Source organism: Sciurus vulgaris (assembly GCF_902686455.1).
Source record: "Sciurus vulgaris genome assembly, chromosome: 3".
Taxonomy (NCBI): domain Eukaryota; kingdom Metazoa; phylum Chordata; class Mammalia; order Rodentia; family Sciuridae; genus Sciurus; species Sciurus vulgaris.
In genome coordinates, this window is record NC_136463.1 from 85,807,167 (window position 1) to 85,833,014 (window position 25,848).

General features: G+C 33.7%; 1 protein-coding gene across 2 annotated transcripts in view; it reads right to left on the reverse strand.

Moving 5' to 3' along the window:
• The window catches only part of DPP10 (dipeptidyl peptidase like 10), a 616,119-nt gene that overhangs the window by 270,861 nt on the left and 319,410 nt on the right, over positions 1-25,848 (reverse strand). For both annotated transcript variants that reach the window (XM_079135626.1, XM_079135625.1), the window contains exon 5: positions 6,115-6,189. In XM_079135626.1, the coding sequence (XP_078991752.1) occupies positions 6,115-6,189 (75 nt within the window). The remainder of the gene's footprint in view (positions 1-6,114; positions 6,190-25,848) is intronic.

The window sequence follows — 25,848 nt, forward strand, 5'->3', positions numbered from 1 at the left end:
TAGAAAAAGAAGAACAGACCAGCACCAAAAGTAGAAGACAGGAAATAGTGAAACTCAGAGCTGAAATCAATGAAATTGAAACAAAAGAAACAACACAAAAAACTGACAAAATAAATAGTTGGTTCTTTGAAAAAATAAACAAAATTGATAAACCTTTAGCCACACTAACAAAGAGAAGACGAGAGAAAACCCAAATCACTAAAATTCGGAATGAACAAGGAAATATCACAATAGACACGAATGAAATACAAAACATAATTAGAAGCTATTTTGAAAATCTATACTCCAACAAAACAGAAAATTTTGAAGACATCAACAGGTTTCTAGAGACATATGAATTACCTAAACTGAACAAGGAGGACATACACAATTTAAATAGACCAATTTCAAGTAATGAAATAGAAGAGGTCATCAAAAGCCTACAAACAAAGAAAAGTCCGAGACCAGATGGGTTCTCAGCCGAGTTCTACAAAACCTTTAAAGAAGAGCTCATTCCAATACTTCTCAAAGTATTCCATAAAATAGAAGAGGAGGGAACCTTCCCAAACTCATTCTATGAAGCCAATATCACACTGATACCTAAACCAGACAGAGACACATCAAGGAAAGAAAATTTCAGACCAACATCCTTAATGAACATCGGCGCAAAAATTCTCAAAAAAATTTGAGCAAATCGCATACAAAAACATATTAAAAAGATAGTGCACCATGATCAAGTGGGTTTCATCCCAGGGATGCAAGATTAGTTCAACATCAGGAAATCAATAAATGTAATTCACCATATCAATAGACATAAAGTCAAGAATCACATGATTATTTCAATAGATGCAGAAAAAGCATTTGATAAAATACAGCACCCCTTCATGCTCAAAACACTAGAAAAAGTAGGGATAGTGGGAACATTCCTTAACATTGTAAAGGCCATTTATGCTAAGCCCATGGCTAATATCATTCTAAATGGTGAAAAACTGAAAGCATTCCCCCTAAAAACTGGAACAAGGCAGGGATGCCCTCTTTCACCACTTCTATTCAACATCGTTCTTGAGACTCTGGCCAGAGCAATTAGACAAACCAAAGAAATTAAAGGGATACGAATTGGAAAAGAAGAACTCAAACTATCCCTGTTCGCTGATGACATGATTATATATTTAGAGGAACCTGGAAATTCCACCAGAAAACTCTTAGAACTCATAAGTGAATTCAGTAAAGTAGCAGGTTACAAGATCAATGCCCATAAATCCAACGCATTTTTATACATAAGTGATGAATCTTCAGAAAGAGAAATTAGGAAAACTACCCCATTCACAATAGCCTCGAAAAAAATAAAATACTTGGGAATCAATCTCACAAAAGAGGTGAAAGACCTCTACAATGAGAACTACAGTACACTAAAGAAAATAATTAAAGAACACCTTAGAAGATGGAAAGATCTTCCATGTTCTTGGATAGGAAGAATTAATATTGTCAAAATGGCCACACTACCTAAAGTGCTATACAGATTCAATGCAATCCAATTAAAATCCCAATGATGTACCTTACAGAAATAGAGCAAGCAATTTTGAAATTCATCTGGAAGAATAAGAAACCCAGAATAGCTAAAGCAATCCTTAGCAGGAAGAGTGAAACAGAGGGTATCACAATACCAGATCTTCAACTCTACTACAAAGTAATAGTAACAAAAACGGCATGGTATTGGTACCAAAATAGACAGGTAGATCAATGGTACAGAATAGAGGACACGGACACAAACCCAAATAAATACAATTTTCTCATTCTAGACAAAGGGCTAGACATACTAGCCAAAAATATGCAATGGAGAAAAGATAGCCTCTTCAACAAATGGTGCTGTGAGAATTGGAAATCCATATGCAACAGAATGAAACTAAACCCATATCTCTCACCATGCAGGAAACTAAACTCAAAATGGATTAAGGACCTCAGAATCAGACCAGAGACTCTGCAAATTATAGAAGAAAAAGTAGGTCCAGATCTTCAACATGTCAGCTTAGGACCAGACTTCCTCAATAGGACTCCCATAGCACAAGAAATAAAAGCAAGAATCAATAACTGGGATAGATTCAAACTAAAAAGCTTTCTCTCAGCAAAGGAAACTATCAGCAATGTGAAGAAAGAGCCTACAGAGTGGGAGAAAATCTTTGCCAATCATATTTCAGATAGAGCACTAATCTCCAGAATCTATGAAGAACTCAAAAATCTCTACACCAAGAATGCAAATAATCCAGTTGACAAATGGGCTAAGGAAATGAATAAACACTTCACAGAAGAAGATCTACAAGCAATCAACAAACATATGGAAAAATGTTCAACATCTCTAGTAATAAGAGAAATGCAAATCAAAACCACCCTAAGATTCCATCTCACCCCAATTAGAATGGGGATTATCAAGAATAGAAACAAGAACAGGTGTTGGTGAGGATGTGGGGAGAAAGGTACACTCATACATTGCTGGTGGGGCTGCAAATTAGTGCAGCCACTCTGGAAAGCAGTGTGGAGATTCCTTAGAAAACTTGGAATGGAACCACCATTTGACCCAGCTATCCCACTCCTTGGCCTATACCCAAAGGACTTAAAATCAGCATACTACAGAGATACAGCCACATCAATGTTCATAGCTGCTCAATTCACAATAGCCAGATTGTGGAACCAACCTAAATGTCCTTCAATTGATAAATGGATAAAGAAGCTGTGGTATATATATACAATGGAATATTACTCAGCCATAAAGAATGATAAAATTATGGCGTTCAAATGGATGAAATTGGAGAATATCATGCTAAGTGAGATAAGCCAATCTCAAAAAACCAAAGGTGGAATGATATCGCTAATAAGTGGATGAGGACACATAATGGGGGGAGGGAGGGGTTAATGTTAGGGTTAGAGTTAGGGTTAGGGAGGGGGGCAAGAATGGAGGAAGGAAGGACTGTATAGAGGGAAAAGAGGGGTGGGGGGGGTAGGGGGAAGGGAAAAAATAACAGAATGAATCAAAGAACATTACCCTATGTAAATTTATGATTACGCAAATGGTATGCCTTTATGCCATGTACAAACAGAGAAACAGCATATATCCCATTTGTTTACCAAAAAATAAATAAATAAATAAATAAAATAAAATAAAATAGGCACTAACTAAAATCTCACAATAGGGGGATCTGTAAGTTAATGAAATCCAGACATTGAGTTTTTCTGTTTGGACCCATGTCTTTAGAAAAACGATAAAGAATACATCAGTACAAGCCACTTCACTAGACTAGAGCAGTTCTTCCCTAATGAAACACTTTGGATAAATTTCTAAATACTTTTGATCCTATACTTTCCAGTTTTTCTGGGACCAGCTTTACTCCTCTCTGAAATCAGGATAATAGCTTCTCCCTAAGATAATGCTTCTTAAAGGATAATTCCTGTTTCCTTACTTATATAACTAAGAGGCAATAAAAATAGCACATCAAAGGAATTGGTTTTATTGAATGTGTTTGGGTGATGGGATTTTGTATGACTGGTTTGAGCCTGATTTATTTTTTAATAAATTTTATGTTTTAGTTTAGGAGATTTTCTTCACTTAAGGTTTCTATAAATTACAATTTTTTTTTTTACGTTCATTGTAGAATTCCATACGATTGTAAAAAATAAAACTGAGAAATGTCATGTATCCTTCACCCAGCTTTCCTCAATAGCAACAACTTGCACAACTAAAATGTAAGATTAGTAACAGGATGTAGGCACAAGGGTCAAGATAGAGAGTTTGTACCTGTATATCCTTAATAAAAAAGTGGCACTCCCACTTCCCTGCATGTCACTTAAAACTGCCAATGTTCTTCATGTATACAATTTTCATCTCAAGAAACTTTACATAAATGGAATTATATACTTAATCAGATTTGGGGATTTTGTTTTTCAACTCAGTTTAATCCTAGAGATTCGTCCAGGCCCTCGAATTATATCAAAAGCTTCTTTGTTTTTATCTCTGAGTTGTATGTTCTTGTGTGGATCCACCAGTTTGTTTAACCATCTATCCACTGAAGAACATCTTGATGATTTTAAGTTTTGGCTATTGACAAGAAAAATCTATAAATATTTGAGTATAGGTTTCAGTATAAACATAGATTCCATTTCTTTGGGATAAATGCCCTGGAGTGAATCTGCTGGGTTGGATGGTAGTTCTATGGTTGGTTTTTAAAAAAAACTGTTGAAAAAACTTGAGGACACATTGGGAATACACATTATATATTCCCAGCAGCAGTGTTGAAGTGATCCAGCCTCTCTGCATGCTTTCCATCATGTAGTTCTACTACTATTTTTAAAAATTTAACCATTATTATAGTTATGTAGGCATATTCCTTTGTGATTTTAACTTGCTTTTACTTAATGCTAATGATGCTGAAATATTTTCATGTGCTTATTTGCCATCTGTGTAGCCTCTCCAGTGACATGTCTTTTATGTCTGAGTCCACTTTCTGATTGCATAGCTGTTTTGTTCTTGCTTTTAAGTGTTCAATTTTGAGAATGCTTTATATATGAACATTGGTCCTTTGTCAAATATGTGAAATGCAAATATTTTTTCCTAGAGGGTAGCTTGTATTTTCATCCTCATAGAGGTGTCTTTCACAGAGCAATTGTTTTTCCTTTGATCAACTAAGCTTTTGCTGCATAATTCAACTACTTCCTTAGCCTTACACACCCGTAGTTTTTTCTATATTTTCTTTCCTAAGGATCTGATAGATTTATATTTAAAATTTCAACTCATGATTTATTTTGAGTTTGTATAAGGTGCAAGGCTAAGGTCAACGTGATTTTTTTCCCCTATAGATATTCAATTACTCCAGCACCATGTGTTGGCAAGACCATCTTTCATCCACTGAATTGCTTTTGCACCTTTGCCAAAAATCACTTAGACACATTTATGAGAATCTGTTTCTGAGTTCCATATTCTCTTTCATTGATCTATGTTTCTATCTAGCAGAAGACCTAGTCTTGAATACTATGACTACTGAAATCTGATTTTTAAAGTTCACTCTCAGGTAAATATAGCAGTTATTTTAAAATTAAATTTCTCAGATAATGCTATTTTTGAAACTATTTAATATATTTTTAATAGTGTTATACCGTATGATTTATAATATCTACAACTGAAGATAACATAGAACAGTAGGAAAGAGGCCATGATATACAATAGGAAAAAAATGCCTTTGATTATAATCTCCCCATTTTTTCAGCACAAATTAATTATTTTAAATAAAAATGTAAACTTCTTTAAAATATATAGAAAATGTATATTCCAAAGGAATAAAATCATCAAATAGCAGGTCTTTTGAACTGTGAAATTTCATGTATTCAAAGACTCTCAAAGCATTATATGAGGCTGCCTGCCTTAAGTCCATAAATTTTTATTGTCCATCTTAAAGCTCATAAAACTTTCTTGAATGATTTCTAATCATTTATTCTTTACAGAAACTAATCTGCTGAATTGTTTCCAACATTCACTTTGCTTTTTAACTGTGCAAATTATATCTATGTACAAAATACTCAACAACCATACATACTGCTCTAATTGTGCTCTAGAGCTGACATGGAATAATGAAACACTAATTGCAATTAGACTGTTTTATTTGTTTAGAATTAATTTCTTGGCTTACCCCACTTGCAGAATGTTCTACATCCACAAAGCTTACATGCAAATACATCCAAACAATTCAGTGACCAAAATCTAAAACAATATTTCCACCAGTCCCTTTCCAATGTACACACTACCACTTCTGAAAGAACCAGTAAGAAAGTCCCTAGCCTATACAGACATGAAAAACTCTAGAGTATACAGGAGAGCTTATCCTGAACATTTCAAAAGCCCTCGTTTGTTAGATTTGCCAAACCCTACACATTCAACACAGGTACCTGAAAGCTCAGTCCAATTATTTGCTAGCGAGGAGTCAAAGAAAGGGCATTGTCTATAACTATCTCTTGTGCAAAGTGGCCATCGATGTTCCCCTGTAGTTAATAGATATGCGGAATTTGCCTAGGTGAGTAGATGACTACATAAAATTGTGAACTGTCACCTGAGTATATGGCAAAGAAAAATATTGCCAAAGATAATTCCTTTACCTGTTTGACATCATATGCCAGAAGGACATATTTTAAATCTGGTGAAACTGAATGTCTTGATGCTTTGAAGGTTACCTGGAAAAAAAAAAAAAAAAAAAAGAACAGTTGTCTTTAAAAATTGAATTACAGAGAAATTAACATGCATTTGGATATATATAAAAATTATCTCAACTCATGGCACCATTAAAATGGGTATTCTCATTCTTGTTATATACATAAACATATAATAATTATGTATGATTATACAGATGAATGTAAAACCTTGAAGAGGACATGCTCATTTAGATGGAAAAGCATTTGTCAATATCTTTCTATATGCTCTCCCTTAAAGAGTAGGCTAATACTTTTATAATTAAGAAAAAATAGGAAAGATTGGTTGAAATTACTTTTTTTATTCCAATCTTATTACTTTTAACCATCTGGTAAACATAACTGGTGAAGAAATAATTTTTCTTTTTGTTCTTTAAGAGCTACATACAATGTTTATGAGTCACCTGGGATCTTAGGTCTAAAGTTTGCCATTCTCTAGTGTACTTTCTTCTATTTAGAGGTGGGTGTTTTTGCCTATGTCCTAGAAGGTTCTATAATTTTTATATACAAGGCAAAGTTAGATAAAGAATACTGAGGAGCCAGATTGAGACATCTGATGGCTTAAAATTGTTTCATGCACAATTCTCTCATTGAAATAAAGCCAAACACACACATACACACACACACTCACTCACACAAATAATCATTCCCGTTTTATAAATGAGAAAACTGAATCCTTAAGGAGTTATCCAAGATCACATAGCAATCGCCACATGATTGAAAAAAATCTAGAATACCATTGTAAAGGACATATTGGATTTGTCTCTAATAGCAATGAATGGTACTATTATTTTAATTAGTAAATTTGATCAATTGTTACTATAGTATTTCCGGTCGTCATCTAAGAACATATTGAGCATCTATTAGAGATTAGAGCATGTTGGGTACTGGTGATGAACAAGGCAGTGAACAAGACAGAAATGACCTCAGTTCTCACAGAATCCAAGACACACATATTGGCATGTAATTGCACAACTAATTACTGAGTTACACCTTTAGATGCATGATTCAAAGAAGAAATCTGGAGAGTTGCCAGAATGTTTGAGTCTTGGATTATAGACAAGGCCCTCCTGAAGAAATGACCTTTAAGTTAAAGGAGATAACCTTCAAGAGGAGTGTGAACACATGTCTCACTCTTGAATGTTCATATATGATGACAACTTCAGCCCTAATACAGCTGTCCCTCAGAGATTTATTTTCTCACTTTAGGAAACAACATGGACCATCTACCTATAGATGCTTGTTAAAAAACTCAGACAAAACTCAACTGTTTCTGTATCTTGCTTAAGACATTGGCTTTTTTTCCTATACCCTTCAATCTATCATTATTGATCCCCTTCATTTGTATCTAAATTTTCACTACCCAATGTCTTCTCTTTGCAAAAGTTTTGCAGCCACTTCCCTGCCTTCAGGCTTGGCAAATAAATTGCCCCCATTGCTGTCAGGATTTAATCAAGAAGGTTCTGTTCTTCCTGTGCTAGCTCCTGTTAATCAGACTGGGTTAGAGTCCCTCAATCATAGCATCTTTACATTGGTCTTTTATTGTCTTTCATGTGGCATATTAGAACCACTGAAATTCTTAAAACAACAAAATGCTTTTCTAGTTCCCTCTTGGATTAATCAAAAGAAAAAAAAAGATATATTTACACTTGTGTCTTGATTTTCTGTGTCTGTACTTTTTTGTTCTGACTAGTTGACTATTTATATTTAAATACACATTGAAGACAGACTCTCTTTAAAGAAACCTCCCAGGGTAAAACACATTAAAACAGAAATATACTGATTGTATTTGATGTCAGACAACAACTACACACACTGTACCTGACTGGTTTTCAGCCTACAATTTAATAATAGAATAGACCTGGTGACAGAGAAATTTAAAATGGACAGTGAAAGAGAAACACATTGAGGGTAAATAAATATTTTTTTGATATAGAGGAATTTATGCAAGCTGTATCTAAAAAGAAGGCAAGCAAATTGAGTTGCTACATCAATAAAAGTTTACAAAATACAAACAAAAAATAAAAGTGTAAGTATTTTAAATGAATGAGATAGTTTTCATGTATTTGCAAAGGAGTACATATATAAATAAATTTTATACAGCTTATTCCAGGATAGTTTCCACAAGGCTGCTCTCTATGAAAAACAGAAAAGTGTAAAGTCAGGGTTTCTAGTTTTGGATTGTTTTGTTTTGTTTCTAACCTAGGGGCTCCAAAACACAAGATACGATAAGAAACTCAGACTAACCAATATTTACACAACTTGGTAGTATAATAAAAAATCTATTTGGTCTTTGTCCCTGCTTCCTGGTATAAAGTTTAAAAATGCTTGGAATATCCTCAGTTATAAAAAGTCTTCATTATTCAGAGCAAAGATTTTTCAACCATACATGAGTTTATGATATAAAGACCTGAGAAAACTCTTCACAATGGGTGGAACTAACTTGCACTTCAGGATGGGGCTGGTCACCAGATCACATCAACCTTGTGCTTATGGAGCTAGAATTTCAACCCCTCCCCAGGACCTGGAAGTGGAAAGGTTTAAGTTCAATCCTGGGTCAGTGATTTAAAGGCCAGTCATGCCTAATGATAACAACTTGAGTTAAAAAGCAACAACAACAACAAAAAACAAACAAACAAACAAACAAAAAACCCTGTATGCTGAGGTTTGAGGGAGCTTCCTGGCAGATGAACACATCAATTTACTGGGAGGTGTGGGAGGTGATTTACCTCAATTGCAATGAGGTGCAAACTGACTCAGAATCCCTCTGGACATTATCCTGTGTACCTCTTCAACTGGCTGTTCATTTGCATCCTTTATAATAAGCTAGTGATAGTAATTATAGTTCTTTCTTGAACCCTCTGAACCACTGTAAAGAAGTGTCCAACCAGAAGAGTGGTAGTGGGAGTTCCCCAATTTAGAGTCAATTTGGACAGAGCCTAAGCAACCTCAGGGTCTGGAATTTGCAGCCAGCATCTGAAATCAGCACAATTTGTAGGACTAAACCTTTTAATCTGTGAAGTCAGGTAGTTAGAGTCAGAATTATATTAAATTTCAGGACACCAATTGGTGTTGGCAAAGAACAAAATCACAACAATTTAGTTTAAAATATTATTTAACTTTATTTTCAATTCTAGAATTGTGTGATAATTCACACTATTCCATAACATGGAATGAGAATTTCTATATGGTGAGCAGGAGAGATTGTTTTCATGAGACAGAGAATGACTTTTAAAATGTGAAAATAAATAACAACAAAAAATGAATACCATTTTGTCATTTCAAAGTTATTTTCCTTATGAAGCAGGAATAGGGAGAGAGAACAATAAAAATAAGTGATTAGATAACATCAGGTTATTTTATGTTGCCTTTTTTTGTGTCAGGACAAAGACAGAAAAATAATTATTGTGCCAATTGACCTGGCTTGTTTGACAGATTGGGCTATCTTTCATTTTTCCTGGTTACTTGGAACTTTGGCAAGAATGACACCATTTTGATTGTTAGTCTGATCTGTTGGAGTCAAGTGTGGAAGCCTTGTCCAAAACAACAGCCTCCTATAATTGTTATTTAACATTGTCAGGGAATTGCTATTGGAATGACACAGTTTGTTAATCCCTGAATCAGCTATTCAAAGAAAACCCTGGGTTCAGGGAAACATCACATAGAATAACATTGCTAATATTTAGAGGTTTTGCCTACTTACACAATTTGTACAATCTCTGTATGAGTCATTTTAGAAAATGTCCCAGTGATCACTGGCAATAATTAATCACAAAATATTGTTTTCCATTTTAAAAAAGATCCATTTAAACAAAAATGGGAACAAGAATGTTAGCAGCTACCAAGTATAAGATGTCTATCACATGATCCATTAAGTTGCTAAGAACTGGGCTTGGGGTAATCAGTGAGATAGGTATCCTCATTTCCTTCTCTGCCACTCTCTTTTGCTCCCTCCCTTTTTCCAATTAACTGCTTGTATATTGACATTTTATGACATTTACTGTGGTGGGCGAGACCCACCAGGGTTACGCCAAGTGCATCTAAAGATGGTGACTGGCAGAGAGCAAACGGCGTCCTGATTATGCCTGGAGAGAGGCAGGAACCGTTTACAATTGGCTGTATTATAATCAGTTTAGCTACCTAGCACATGGACAGATATACTTTACATGTACGCTCAAGCGAGTGATCACTTGACCTTTAACAAGATTGGATGGACATATCTGGTTACAATTGCTTATGCATGAGATTGCTTATATATTGAGGGTGTGTTATCTGAATAAACGGAAAGCTGCTTCATGAACTTCTAAAGAGTAGGTGTCTTTTGTCCTGCTGGTTGGGCAAAAGAACAAGGAGCGGCGCGAGACACTTGAAGCATCCCAGGCTAAGAAGCGGCGGTTTTCAGTAATTTACCAGTAAATGAATGGATCTGGAGACTACTAAGCTAAGCAAAATAAAGCAGTCCCAAAAAACTAAAGGTCAAATGTTTTCGCTGATAAGTTTGGATGCTATCCCAAATTAAGGGGGGAAAGAGGAAGAATAGATATTTAGTAGATTAGACAAAGAGGGATGAAGGAAATGAAGGGGGGATAGGAAAGATAGTGGAATGAATCTTACATAACTTTCCTACATACATATGTGAATATACCACAGTGAATCTCATCATTGTGAACATCCACAAGAAGGGGTTCCTTATTAGAATAAGATACATTCCATGCTTGTATAATTATATCAAAATGAATTCTAATGTCACATACAACTAAAAAGAACCAATAAAAAATTAGATGGAAATTAGTCTGTAGGGAATGCTGAGTAACATTAAGACAAGTCCATTTCCCTTGACATTACAGTATCAGGAGGAATGTTGTTCTTTAAAGAGCTGACTAAGAGGACAGTATCAGAGGACTGTGTCATTAAAAAATTGGCTAAGAGGACAATTTCATTACTTCTGTTCTATGGGTATTAGAAAACTCCAATGTCATACTTGTTAAACTTTTCTCAAGGTCACAGAAAATAAAATATAACAAGAGGGTGCAGGAAGACTTCCTTTTATAAGCTTTGCATTATCTTGACAGCATTTTTTTCTTTGTTTTTTGGTAGAGAACTTCCTTGTCTGATGTCTGAATTATTTAAAGGAAATCTCACCTCCCTTGTCCCCATCTACCCCCATGTGATGTTCTTCGCACAAATTAACTTCACGCTTTCACAGGTGCGTCTGTGCCTCTGGTAACAACATTTTAGTATCTTTTACAGATCCTACAATTATCTAGTCTGGCACTTTATTAATTATCACTATACTCCCTCCAGCTTATGCAGCACACAAACTGGGAAGCATTCCAAATGTCTTTTCAGGGACCCAAGCTGCTGAACCTTCTCTGAATTTAGAGAATTACGTGCAGGTCACTCACTGGTGCTGAAAAGAGACTTAACTGGTAACACACTGTAAGGGTCACACTCTAGAAGTTTAGTCAAGAGGCATTAGAAGTCTCAGGAAAATTCCTTTTGATATAAACCATTAATGCTATCATCTTTAACATGTGGGAACTAATTCTTTCAAGCAGCCACACGAGAACTCTTGGTCAACATTGGCCCTACTGCAGACCTTAATATAATTCTGGTTGAGTCTCAACTTGATATGGTTTCAAATTAGTGATTGAGGAAGTTTGTTATTGCCAATAATACTATTGCATTTCCAACATATTTAACAACTTAATTAGCATTGAAATGGATGCAGAGATAATTTCTATGTGTGTTTATTGTCATTATTTAGCAACGATGCCTACCAGGCATATTTGAGACCAAAGGGAATTAAAATGCATGAACTCTGTCAGCCAGGAACACCCGTTTAAAGCCAGGTGAGGCCGGATAAACAGTGGGAAAAAACAATGAAGGTAATTTGCTAGATTAAAAGAGTGAAAGACATTTGATCAAGTTGAAAAACATTTGAATGCTTTTAGGTAGCTTGGGAGTATGTTCTGGTACCTTATTTGTGTGAGTCATTGAATTCCACCAAAAATCACTTATTGCACATTCACTATATGACAATCACCATTTTAGCCCTTGAAGATGATACAAAATTGGAAAAAAGTTCACTGGATATTTTCTAACACATATTAGGGAAACTAATTAGATAAGCCCCATGGATCTCTGTAGTTCATTATAGAGTAGAAATCCGAAATCAAATGGTCATAAGGGAATGGGTCTTTAGAGTAAGAATAAAGTTATCTGGGTAAGAACTGAGGACAGTGGGGAAAAGAAGTCAATGTGATGAGGTTTAAGAACAGACTCTAGACCTTTCATATATTCAGTGACAATGTAAGTGAAAAACTCATGATTCATTATTTTTCAGCCAAATTAAACTATAGACTACATTATGAGAATAACCTCCAGAAAATGTATAAATAGTTTAAAATTTTACCTGGAAAGGTAGGAGATGGTGCCATGGATTAGTATTTGTCTTAATCATGTATACACTATTATCAACATGAATATGGCAGAACTGATGGCTGTTTTCAAAGATGGTGAAATATAAAGTCAATGAAGCAGTGAAATCAGATTTGAATTTAGATCTTCTAATTTAGCAAGTGGGTGAGAAATGCATTGGATCTGGTAATAACTTGAGGTCCTGATATCAGGGAGGAGACTCTCCTGACAATTCGGGCAAATGGCTGGGGAGTTAAGGAAGAGACAGGATCATAAAGAGGAGAGGACACATTACAGGGAGACAAATGCAATAGAATACAGGACCCAGGAAAAAACCCACACATCTACAGCCATCTGATTCATGACGAAGCCATCAAAAACATGTTAGACAAAAGACAGCCACTTCCAACAGATGTTGCTAGGAAAACTGGACATCCACCTGTAGCAGATTGAAACTAGATCTCCATCTCTCACACTGTATAAAAATCACCTCGAAATGGATCAAAGACCTTAATATAAGACATGAAATGCTGAAATTACTAGAGGAAAATATAGGGGAAACATTTCAAGATATTTGTACAATTAACAATTTCTTGAAAAGGCCTCTAATAGTTCAGAAAATACTAGCAAAGATTGATAAGTGGGATAACATCAAATTAAAAAGCCTCTGCACAGCAAAAGAAATAATTCAGTGTTAAGGGACAGGCTACAGTATGGGAGAAAACTTTGTCACCTATTATTTTGAGGAAGATTAATATCCAGAATATATAAATAGCTCAAAAGTTTTAGCAAAAAAGAAGCAAAGAATCCATTCACTAAGCAGGCAAATAGGTTGAATATGCATTTCTCAAAAGGTCAAAAACCACAAATAGCCAAAAAACTCGTGAAGAGTGTTCAACATCTTTAGCCATCAGGGAAATGCAAATAAAAACAACATTGAAATTATATCTCAGCCCACTCAGTATGGCTATTATAAAAAAAAAATTTAAAAAAAAATCAAACAAAAATAACCAATGCTTATAAACTTCAGGGGATAAAGCAAAACTTACGTACTGTTTGTGGGAATATAAATTAATACAGCTTTTATGGAAAAAAGTGTGGACGGCCCTCAAATACACTAAAAACAGAATCCGCCATATGATCCAGCTATACCATTCCTGGGTATGTGCATGAAGGAATCAAAGTCAGCATACCAACAAGATGCCTGCATAGCAGTGATTATGATGGCAGTATTCACAACAGCCAATTATAGAATCGGCCCAATCCCATCAATGGATAAATGGATAAATCATTTGCACATATACACAATGGAGTATTTTTCAATAAAGAGGAATGAAATCACACCATCTATGGAAAAAAAATGGAGGAAATTGGAGAGTATCACGTTTAGCAGAATAAACCTTTCTCAGAAAGATAAATATTGCATGTTTCCTTCATTTGGAATGTAAAAAAAAATCAGTAAAAATAAAAGCAAAAAGGGTAGCACTTCTTAGCCCATGTGCCCATGTGCTCTACCAGGGTCGACTGGCAACACTGTGGTTATGGTTAGTGGTGTTTGCTATCACTTTTATACCCTAAGGATGCATGTGTTCTTTCTCCTATATGCTGGTTCTCCTCACTCCCTCACCCCTCCCTTATTCTTATTCAAATTATATTTCTCTCACATATCATTCTAATTCTCCTCCTTCAAGCCTTCCTTGTGCTTCTTAGCTTAGTGATTCATCTGACCTCACATGTATATTATTATATGTGCACTTCATCTAACGATTGATCACTGTTTCATGATCACTCTTCTAGGTTGTTTGGAACTGCAATTTACATCTTTTATTGCCACAGTAATGTCCCTATTAAGAGGCTTCATTGCAATGATTCACTTTTGTCAGAAACATTATAACTAGAGGTGGAAATAGGATAATGATGGTGTTCTAAGATGTCAGATATTAAAGATCATGGCAAGAAATCATTTAACACAAACTTAAATGTCAGAAGTGCCAGGAAATATAAAATATGCATTTCTAAGACTTGAGGCTGAGAAGGAAGTGAGCTGGAAGAGAATAAGGAATGGGATTAAAATAACACAGTTGGTAAGAAGGACTTGGTTACCTTAAAACTGAAAAATGACAGAAGCTAAAGAACCATGCATTGTTCCAGATTTTTGGAATAAGCTAGTGATAAAAATATACATAGACATCTTCATTCAAACTTAAAAACTCATGGTCTAGGGGTTTCAGTTGAATAATTCTCTAGGCCTGAAAGCATAGATACATATATTTGTATCTATGAGGAATGATGAAAACAAGAATGTAAATTTTCATGGATCCTGTAGTATTTTCCTTCTCCCCTAACTTCCATCCCACCAACCTCCCTTAACGCAGACACACATGCACATATGCACACACGCACACACACACATTAAATTATTTGGGATGTAATTTTCTTCACTACCCAATTTCATAATTACTTTATTGATAATTAACAAAAATGTTTAGAAAAGTCATTCTAGAAAAGTTAAATCTTAATTTTTCATTTACATAATTAAATACGTATCATGAAGAAGTTTTTTACAACAGTTGACCATGATCCAATTTGAACATAAGGAAGGGTTTCAGAAAGTCAGTTGATTTTAAGCAGGTAGGAAGAAGAATAAATGGTACAATGCAGTTAAGAAAGAAAACAAAGTAAGCGGAAGTTGGAAAATGAGGTGATCAATTTGCAATCCATGTTATGGTACCAAAGATGGGCTTTTCACTGCCTGGCTTCAAGTAACAGGAAGAAGCAAAGGGATATATATTGTTTTCTTTGTGTTTGTTTTGTTTTATTTTAATCTTACAGCTCTAAACAAAGCCATGATTTGTTTTCTACAGCTGTGAATGTGTTTATGTGCAGGAAATTTTAAAATCAACTCTTTTATTGTGTGTGTTTTTATTCTCTTTTCTTTGCTACCCAATTTCTTAGGATAATACTAAAATTATATTTCTCTGTGATACCCACAATATCCATGTTGTGTACACATAATAGATCTCTCTCTCTCTCCCCCCCCCTCTCTCTCTCTCTCCCCCCCTCCCTCTCTCTCTCCCTCTCTCTCTCTCTCTCTCTCTCTCTCTCCTTTCTTTCAGTACTATGTATTTCATTGATAATGGAATATTTTATAAAACATCAAAAATGCACAAAATGCCAAGGTACAACTAGATATTTTAAGAATTAGGACCTGCCATGCAGGGTGCCTCATATAGATCTGCATTGCTCAGTAAATGTGAACACTCAAAATAATACTCTATTGATTTAGATCATGCACCATACACTAAAATGTTTAAAAACAATTTTTATTTTAATAGAGGGAGAAATTAATGTTTACTGAATTCTGTTAAGAGCTTAAAAAAAAACACACAGCAGAAAGTTAACTTTGAAGAGGAATATGCCAATATTTCTCCACCTGAAATGTCAATAAACTAGAAAAGCTGTGACTGAAAAAGAAAGAAATGTCGTAACTTGCATTTTTATGCAAATTATTTCTTTGAAGTTCAGTTTGTGCTGGTCTAGTGAATCTCATATTTTCTTAATATTCAACATATTTCAAATATATTTTTCTCTTAAATGGTGCTGCCATATCTAAGTATAGATACATTTACAAAGAAAGTGAAAGCTATAGAAGTCTTAAAAACCAATACGACATCCAGGCATGATGGTGCACACTTGTAATTACAGCAACCTGGGTGGCTGAGGCAGGAGAATTGCAAGTTTCAGGCCAGCCTGGGCAACTTAACAAGAACCTGTCTCAAAATTAAACAAATCTAAAGGGCTGAGGATGTAGCTCAGTGGTAAAGTGACCTGGAGTCAATCCCAAGTACCCCCAAAATACTATCAACAACAAAAAGTTCCCAATACAAAACAATGTCTAGTTCAGTTTCTTCACCATGGTCTTAGGCAATGTGTCTCTCATGATGTTTGTAAGATAAAATGATGGCTTCAGTGGTCCAACGGTAAAATACCTCCACTCATTCTTGTTATAATATCCTATCAGACAAACTTCAAAAAGTGTGATTCCACAAATAATTCACTTTATGTTTTAAAGTATAATATGTACATATCAAGTATTTCAGTTAGTAATATGATTTCTAGTTTAGGCAAGAAGACGGCTGCCAAGAACTTTTCAATACATAGTTTTTAAAAGATGGAAAAAATATGAGTAATATTGATTTGACAAAAAATAAAAAGTATGAGTTTTTAAATGAGATAAAAATGGGAAAATGATAATATTTTAAAGAATAAAACTTCTTGACAGCTCATGAGTTGTTCTTATGGTTCAAAAACTCATTAATATTGGTAAAAAATAATTAACAGCATTACCACTAATATTATCAAACAACAAGAGAAAACAGGTTATGAATATGAGTAATATTGATACGTGTGCCAGGTTTGATATAGTCTTTTTTTTAAAAGCAAGTAAATACATTATATTTAATAAAAGAGGTTAGTAACTTTGTAAGATAAAAGGCCAATAAACACAAATCAATTGTAGCTTCATATTTTACCAATGAATAATGCAAAAATGAAATTAAGATAATTTCACTTATAATAACATGAAAAAGATAAATGTTTAGGAATAAATTGAACAAATGAGGTGTGAAACTAATTGTTTTTTCCTCCCAAAACAAAATAGCACTGAAATAAATTAAATATCTAAATAGAAAGATAACCCAAGATCATGATTGAAAGGATTCATATTAAGAAGACAATATTTTCCATAGTCTTATATACTCTTTAACAATACAATAAGAGATATCTATTTTCTCCATCCCATTTACTGTCTCATATTGGATTAACCTTAAATTCCTCTCTAAACACAGTAATTTATGATAAATTTATTAAATAAAAATACAGGATTTCCAGTTAAGTTTGAATATGAAATAAATCAAAGATAAACTGCAATCAAAGAACAATAAATCACATATTCATAAATACCACATAAAAAAGAATATCAAATAGTCATGAAGATAAGTGAACAACTAAATGCAAACACACAGGAATTAGTCACAATACTGAGTAGTAAAGGAGGTACAGGAAGATCAAGGACTTCCTGATGCCTCCTTTAAAAGTTTATAACCACAGGATGTAGTGTCACATGCCTGCAATCCCAGCCTTAGCAATTTAGCAAGACCCTGCCTTGAAATAAAAGATTAAAAGGTCTGGGAATTTAGTTCAGTAGTACAGCACTTGCCTCGCACACGTGTAGCCCTGGGTTCCATAAAATTAGGAAAAGAAATAAAAGAAAAGAAGAGAAAAGAAAAGAAAGAAGAATGAAAGAATGAAAGAAAGAAATTAATTCATAACCAACTGAGACTAAATTATATGTAACATCGACAAACATATGGCAAAGCAAACTCTTTAGATATTTGCCTGAGATCCAAAGATACAAAAATAATTTACATAGTGAAACTAATTTAAAAGCTGAGCTATCATTTACTAAACTTGCACTTTAAAGGTTCATTATCTCACAAAGGTACACTGATCAGTAACTCTGAAGTACAGCGGAGGACATCAGCAGCTGTTTGCTGAATTAAAACTTACTGTTGTTTCCCGGCTTGCAATTGTTTTCTTATGGTATGTATGTGTAAGGAGGATGTGGTGGGTTTTAGGGCATGTGAAAGTTCTATTTCAACCAATGACAAACACAACTATACTCCTGCCATCAGTGACTAAGAAGCTGTGTTACTCTGCATTCTTTGTAATTCTTGGTAATATTAGAGTTAAACTTTGCTAATATGATGGGTGCAAAAAACTATCTCCCTTGATTAATAGTTTGCTTATAAATTATGTTAAGCAATCTTTTAATTTGTTTATCAACATATTTCTTTTGTGAAAAGTTCATTAATATCCTTTGTTCATTTTCCATGATTTGGAAGTTTTTATATTAATTATGAGACATTTTCTCTAATGCTTTTTACCTTCATTTACCGTGTATTTTAAATTAACATAAAATTAAAACATATGAACAGTTGAAAAATAAGGATATGACCATTCATTAAGAAAATTCGAAATATGCAATTTCTTTGAAAATCAAAGACTAACAACACTCAGATTCTCAGCTTTGAACATCAATATTTCCTGAGTATGATATCGGGTGGAATATCACTCCACATGCTCAAGATTCAAAACAACAAATTGATTGGTAGCATTCTGCTCATTTGCTAATACATATTTGAAAAGTAGAGATCATAATTGACCTATTTCTGCCAAAGAGAAGAACAATAATAAAGGAAAACAGTAATTTTATATGTACCTACCTGCAACACAGCAATTTCTGATGAGTTGGGGAAGGAATTACAGCCTATAAAATGAAGTCGAATCCAGGTGAATGACAATGAGGAACTATCCATAGCCACCTTCAGATTCAAAATCTTGAACCTAAATCCCTGGCTCTGTATTAAGAACAGGGACCTCTTTTCTTGTCTCACTGTCACAGTTTCCATCAGCTGCACTGATGAGTCAAGTTAACTTTGTTATTTATCAATTTGCATTTAATGGTTCAAATCCAAAAGTCATGTCTTATATTTTCTACTTTCTCAGAAATGTTCCTTAGTAACTTTGATGTTTTTGTGGAATATATAAATGATAAGCTCAATCTTTTTTCTGCATGTTTTTAAGTATCCAGATAGTGACTAGATTAACCCTAAGGATAGAAGAAGATACTCTTTTTAAAAGATATTAATTTTAATTCATCTGAAAAAACTGAAACATCATTTAAAAGTTAAATTTCTAGGATTTATGGTGCAGATGAAATTGCATGAAATAAGTAGATGAATGAGTTCATTATAGAAATTTACTCAGAATTCTTCCCATTGTTTCTTCTCCCAATTAATTATTTTTTCTTTCAGACCAACTAGTAACAGTTATAAGTCTACTAAGATAACTGAAATACAGAAAATACTCTCTGTAGACTTTCTAAATGCTAGTGAATTAGGAATTCAATGAGTTTCAGATCATGTAAAAATGTCTAAAGAAATTATTCTTTTCGCTGTTGTTGTTTGTATTTTATTTAGAGACAGGGTCTTGCTGAGTTGCTTAGCACCTCTCTTTTGCTGAGGCTGGCTTTGAACTTTCGATCCTCCTGCCTCAGCCTCCAAAGCCTCTGGGATTACAGGCGTATACCACCATGCCCAGCTAAAGAAAGAAATTTTGCTGCATATAAATATCTCTTGCAAAATCCAATGTGAAATGCTTACAAAAAAGAACTGTCAGAAAAAAAAAGCAAAACAAAAATTTGCCAATGCACATAGAAAAGATGGTACTCAACATCACCCATAATTAAATAATTGCAAACCATTTTAACAATAAAATATCATTTTTCATCAGGCAGATGAATAATCTTTAAAGTGTTTGACAATACCTTGTGATGGTAAGAGTAGACTAACAGGTAATATTATATTGTATTGATGGGTGTATTTGGATAATTTGATGTTATCTAGTAAGTTGCAAATTGACCTTTTCTTTCACTTAGTAGTACAACTGCTATAAATTTAGGCAACAAAAGCATTTCAAAAATAGTTGTCAAGGTTTTGTTTTTCTTTTTTGAAGCATATGCATAATAAGGAAATAATTAAATAAATAATTTAACAATTAAATAATAAATGGTAGTGCATCATGCAAGGTAATTTTACATAATCATTAAATATTAGAGGAAAACGAAAGGGATTTAATAAAAAGGCTTTTAAGAACATTACTAAGTAGACAAAAAGTACCAGCAATCTCTACTGTTGAAATTAAATGTACATGCACACACTCATATACAAACACACATTCACATGCTTATGAGTGTGTATATTTTGGACCTTTATATCACTTATGTGTAGATATATGAAAACATATACAGATAAATTTCTAGAGGATATTTTTTAACAGGTACAAATTTTTACATGGCACTCAGAATAATGAGAAGGGAAATTTTGCTTTCATTGTATTTACATAGTTTGCTTACCAGAACTTTCTGTGAGGATGAAAGTACTCTGTGACTATACTGTCCAATTTGGTACTCACTGTTCCATTTAGCCTCTTGGAATCCTTAAAATGTGGCTAATATGACTTAAGAATTGATTTTTTTATTTCATATAGTTTTAATTAATTTAAAAATAAATTTAAATAGCCACATTTGGCTAGTAACTCTCATATCTAGTAGTGATAATACTATTTATATTTTGTATCCTTTTATTTTCTTGTTTTAAAAAATGTCAATAAAGGAGATTGAGAATAATATTTACCCTCTTAATTATACTATATTTTATTCAAATATCAATTGTTGCTATTTTTAAAGTCTGTTTAGAAATGATTTTTGAAGTGAGACATAATTGAAAATAAAAAAGAAGGAAGTCCACAGATGTTGATTAAAAATTATCATGCAAAAGTACTGTCATTTATTTAGAACTTACATAAATGAATGCTTTGCTCCCTAAGAAAGCAGACTTATGGTGTGAATTCTTTTTATATGTTCCCAGATTCTGTGTGTTGGTATTTTGTTCAGAATTTTTTGGTATTTATTTCCAAAGAAATGTGGTCTGAAATTTTACTTTCTGGAAATACATTTGATTTTGTTATCAAGATAATAGAGGCCTAATAAGATGAACATCAAGATGAGTATTAAAAAATGAATGTCCCTTTTCATTTTTTGGAAAAGTTTATAAAGGATTGGCATGAGATATGTTGTAAATATTTGATAGAACTTACAAATGAAAATGTCTGGGCCTGGGCTTTTCTATGTAGAAATATTTCTAAATTCTCTCAATCCTTTTGCTGCTTACAAAGTAATATATAGAGATGTACATAAATGTAAGGTTACTCTGGAATGGTGAAGCTGACAACTGGATATGCCAATAAGAAGCTGTGAAATGCTTTTACATGAAAAGGTGAAAGTTCTCAACTTAAAAAGAAAAACATCACATTACAAGGTTGCTGAGATCTACAGTAAGAATAAATCTTTTGTTCAGGAAATCGTGAAGGAAAAAAAAAAAAAGGAAATTCCTACTAGAGTTGCTGTCACACCTCAAGCTGCAAAACTTATGGCCACAGTGCATAAGTACTAAGTTAAGATGGAAAGACATCATGCTTGTGTGTGGGAGACATGAACAGAAAACGTGTTCTATTTGAGGTAACTCGTTACACCAAAAACTACAAGGTCTGATGCTATCTGTGGTTCCAGGCATCTGCTGGGGAATACTGGAATACATCCCCTACAGATAAGGAGGAACTGTTGTAGATAATCAGATGGATAACCCAAGGCAATCAAATTTGGCTTTAAGTAAACATATGTTTCTATATTTTGAAATTAATAATAATGCCATTGATCGTACAATCTAGCTTTTTGACTTATTTTTACGTTTTAATTTTTATTTTTGAATTGGGGATACTGCTTGATAAATATTTCCACTTTACCCTGACTACAGATTTAACTGAAATTTTCATCCAGTCATTCCTTTACACCTGGTTCTCACACAGGATTCCCCACCTTCGTGGTTAATTCCTCCATGCATAAGAATGGAACAGAATTCTCAGGAATATCCTGGATGCCTCCTTACTAAACTCCACCCCCATCTGCTGCCATTCTCATTTTCTGCTTTATTTTACTTCTATCGTTCAAATCTTTTCACTTCTGTCAATCTCTACTGCCACAGCCTAAGTCCATTTTTTTAATGATCTCAAGTCCAGGTCATATAGCAGTGTCTTTATTTATCCTCTCCTGAAGACAATTTGTAATTTAGTTTCCAGTTCCTGCTGTCTGTACGTTTTATCCTTACCTAATCAATTTCTCATAACTCACCTTCGCAAGTGAAGCTTCCTGTAACTTCTTCAAAATAGAAGAGGCCAATGTACTAGAAATTCTACCATGACTATGGTGTGTTAGTTTCATACTTTCATGTCTATACTCACTTTAATTACATATTTTAGATTGTGAATGTTTATCTAATAACATGGTTATTATCTAATTATCTAATATCTAATTGTTTATATAGTGTACAACTCCCTTATTAGACCACAAGGTCATCAGAGCTGAGGACCTTCCTTTTTTCTACTATCATATCTTCACTATTGCAGTATATGGAATAAAATTGGCACATAGAAATTAGTAAGTGACTCAACCAATAAGTAAAAGAGTAAATTTTTAACCTTCAGGGGATGATGGGCTGCATTTCAATGCTCTATAAAGATTATTAATTTCATTTTCATTGTTTTTGCAACCAAGTCTTTAAAAATTCATCTGTAGTGTTGTTACATACAGAGAATGTCCAAAAATATACAGATAACAAACCTGAATAGATTCTATTTTCAAAATTAGTTAGAATTTCTTAGGAGAGGAGATGTGCCTCAGTGATAGTGCTGGCCCAGCATCTTGAGGCCCTAAGTTTGAACCCCAGCAACACACACACACAGGTTGAAATCTCTTAATAACAGAATTGCTTCCTGAATGAACATTTCAAAATTCAAAAGACAATGTTTGTGCCTCTATTTCCAATGGATTCGAGACAATTAGTCAACAAAGGCCGGTCCACACTACCTCCAAAGAAATTCTTGATTTACCCAATTTTGACTTTCTCCATTAGTGTCCTTATTGTTTAAGGTCTACATTTTTTTTTTTTATCTGTACAATTACAGGAACCTTAAAAGAGGTCTCAGTTATTATTTTAATATCCCTGGAATATATTCCTAATATAGTAGATTCTTTTCAAATATGCTCAGACATTGCCACTTTCCTTCTTCAACCTGTGCTTACTGATAACAAAAGAAAACTCTGACCTACCAAATTCAGCATAATCATTCCCCTGTTATCTCCCTGGGTTCCTCTTGTACCATGCTCCATATGCCTTAGGAGGTACATATTTTCTGTTCTTGGGATAAATTTATCCTATTCCCAACTAGGCTCCCACCCTGGGTTATTTATTGCTCTTGCAACCTAAAAACTACTCATTCTGACCTTGAAATTTTGCTTCCACCCTGGGTCTTTTCTAATGCCAAGTCATTCTCTTGCCTCACGGTATGTCATTTTTGTCCAAGAACTGAATACTAGCAGACATTTTCTTGTATTTTCACTTGAGAATTAATTTGCTGTTGGTCTTACAAACTTTTCATTCATCCCTGGATTTCCAGACTCTGAAGTATTATTTGACAAGTGGTAGGGTTCCAATGAGCAGTTAGCAAATGGATTAACCAACTAAATAATGAGGGCAGAAACATTATAAAGGTGAAGAGGTAGAACAATCTGCATATGCTTTTAAGAGAAGAAAAAAAATCTCAAAAGTAAAGTAGATTATTTCATCCAGATATATACAGAGAAAGAAGAGAAGGGGATCAAAGTAGTGGTTCATAACAGATGCTGCTTGGATGTACATGTGCCAATGTGTGTGTGTAAAATGCAGCAAGTGCTAGGTGATGTGTGAAAGCTATAATCCTAGCCACCTGGGAGGCTGAGAGGGGAGGATCACAAGTTGAAGGCCAGTCTGAGCAACTCAGTGAGACCCTGTTTCAAAATAAAAATAAAAAGATTTGTGGCATAGCTCAATGGTAAAGAACTTGGCTGGCATGCCTATGTTCTAGGTTCAATTCCCACAGCAAAACAACAACAAAAACAACAGAAAAAAAAAAAATCAACCAAGTTCATTTCTCTTTGTTTGCACAGACAATTTATGCACAGGAATTGAAAATATTTCCATAGAAAGAATGATGATGTACACAGTCATTGATATATTTACAATGTTAAGAACAAATGTGGTAATTTAGGCCAAATTAAGGTAATTGACACAATTGAAACCACATGTGTCTTTTTCTATTTTCCGTGCATTATGATGTTTTCTTTATTACTGACTTGTGGTGAAATATATAGTTCAATTAATAAATAGATGAACATAGAGAAATCATCTATAGATAGATACACATATAGATACAGATATCTCTATTTATACATATGTATGCATATATGTATATAGATACAGACATATAAATAGATAAGAGATCATCTTTTTCTTCCTTTATTTCTTTTTTCAGTACTGGGGACTGAATCCAGGTCCTCATATTTAATTCAAGTATCTTTCATAACAGGTTTAAGGAAAATATACACAATATACCTAGAATATTTTATGCATAAAATGTTAAAGAATTTTAATATGATTTTATATTTCTTGAAAACTTTTTAAATAGAATAATCATGTTTATTACAAGTAATACAATTAGGAGACAAGATGTTTTTGTTCTCAAGACAACTCCTGATGTATCAAGCAAGTCTATTCTCAACTTTTACAAATTTTAACTTCAGTAGGAGACAAGGGAATGCTTTTCAGTAGTATGCTGTGCTGCAATTATCATTTAATATTTGTGAAAAATTGAACTTCCTTGAATGGTCACGCATATACCACAAGCAAATCAAAATTGAATTTAATATAGTTCCACTGTACTATTAAAATATCAGCATTATATTATGCTATGAGATCTCAGAAATTTCACCAATGCATGGCTCCATATCATGCACCAATAAAGCTGCACAGACTGACATATTTTGAAAGGTCAAAAAGTGGGGGAAAACTTATCTCTATGTCATCTTCAAAGATTTCAAAATTCCACTGAAAATATTTTTTCTTAGATTTCACAATAAACTAACAGAAAAATCTGGATTTTTACATACTTAAATTTATTTAAAAAATTCAATTTGTAATTAGCATAATTTTAAGGGCTGAACCACAATTATACACATTTATAGGGACAATGTTACATGTACATATACACATGGAATTACAAAATTAAACTAATTAATATATCTATCACCTTATGCATGCATTATTTTTAGTAGTGAGACAATTAAAGTTTACTCTGTTTAATTTTGATATATACATTATTATTAACAATGGTCCCCCTATTGTGCACCTGATTTCAAAAACTTATTTTTCCTGCCTAACAGAAACATTGTATCCTACATATTTAAAATTTTTTCTAATTAGTTCTACATGACTGGGAATTAGCCTTACATAAAATTATTCAGAAAGAAAATGAAAGGCAGAACGGAATGAAAATGTTCAAGGGCATATAACTATAGCCTTGGATTGCTCAAAATAGACTGATTGCCTGGATCCCCATCAGAGTGCTGACCTCTCAGGAAGCCAAATTAACAAAACAATTGTAATTACAGTAAATTGCAATAAATCTGGTTTACTTTATCTCCTAGTATCTTATCTGACATACCCCTCTAGT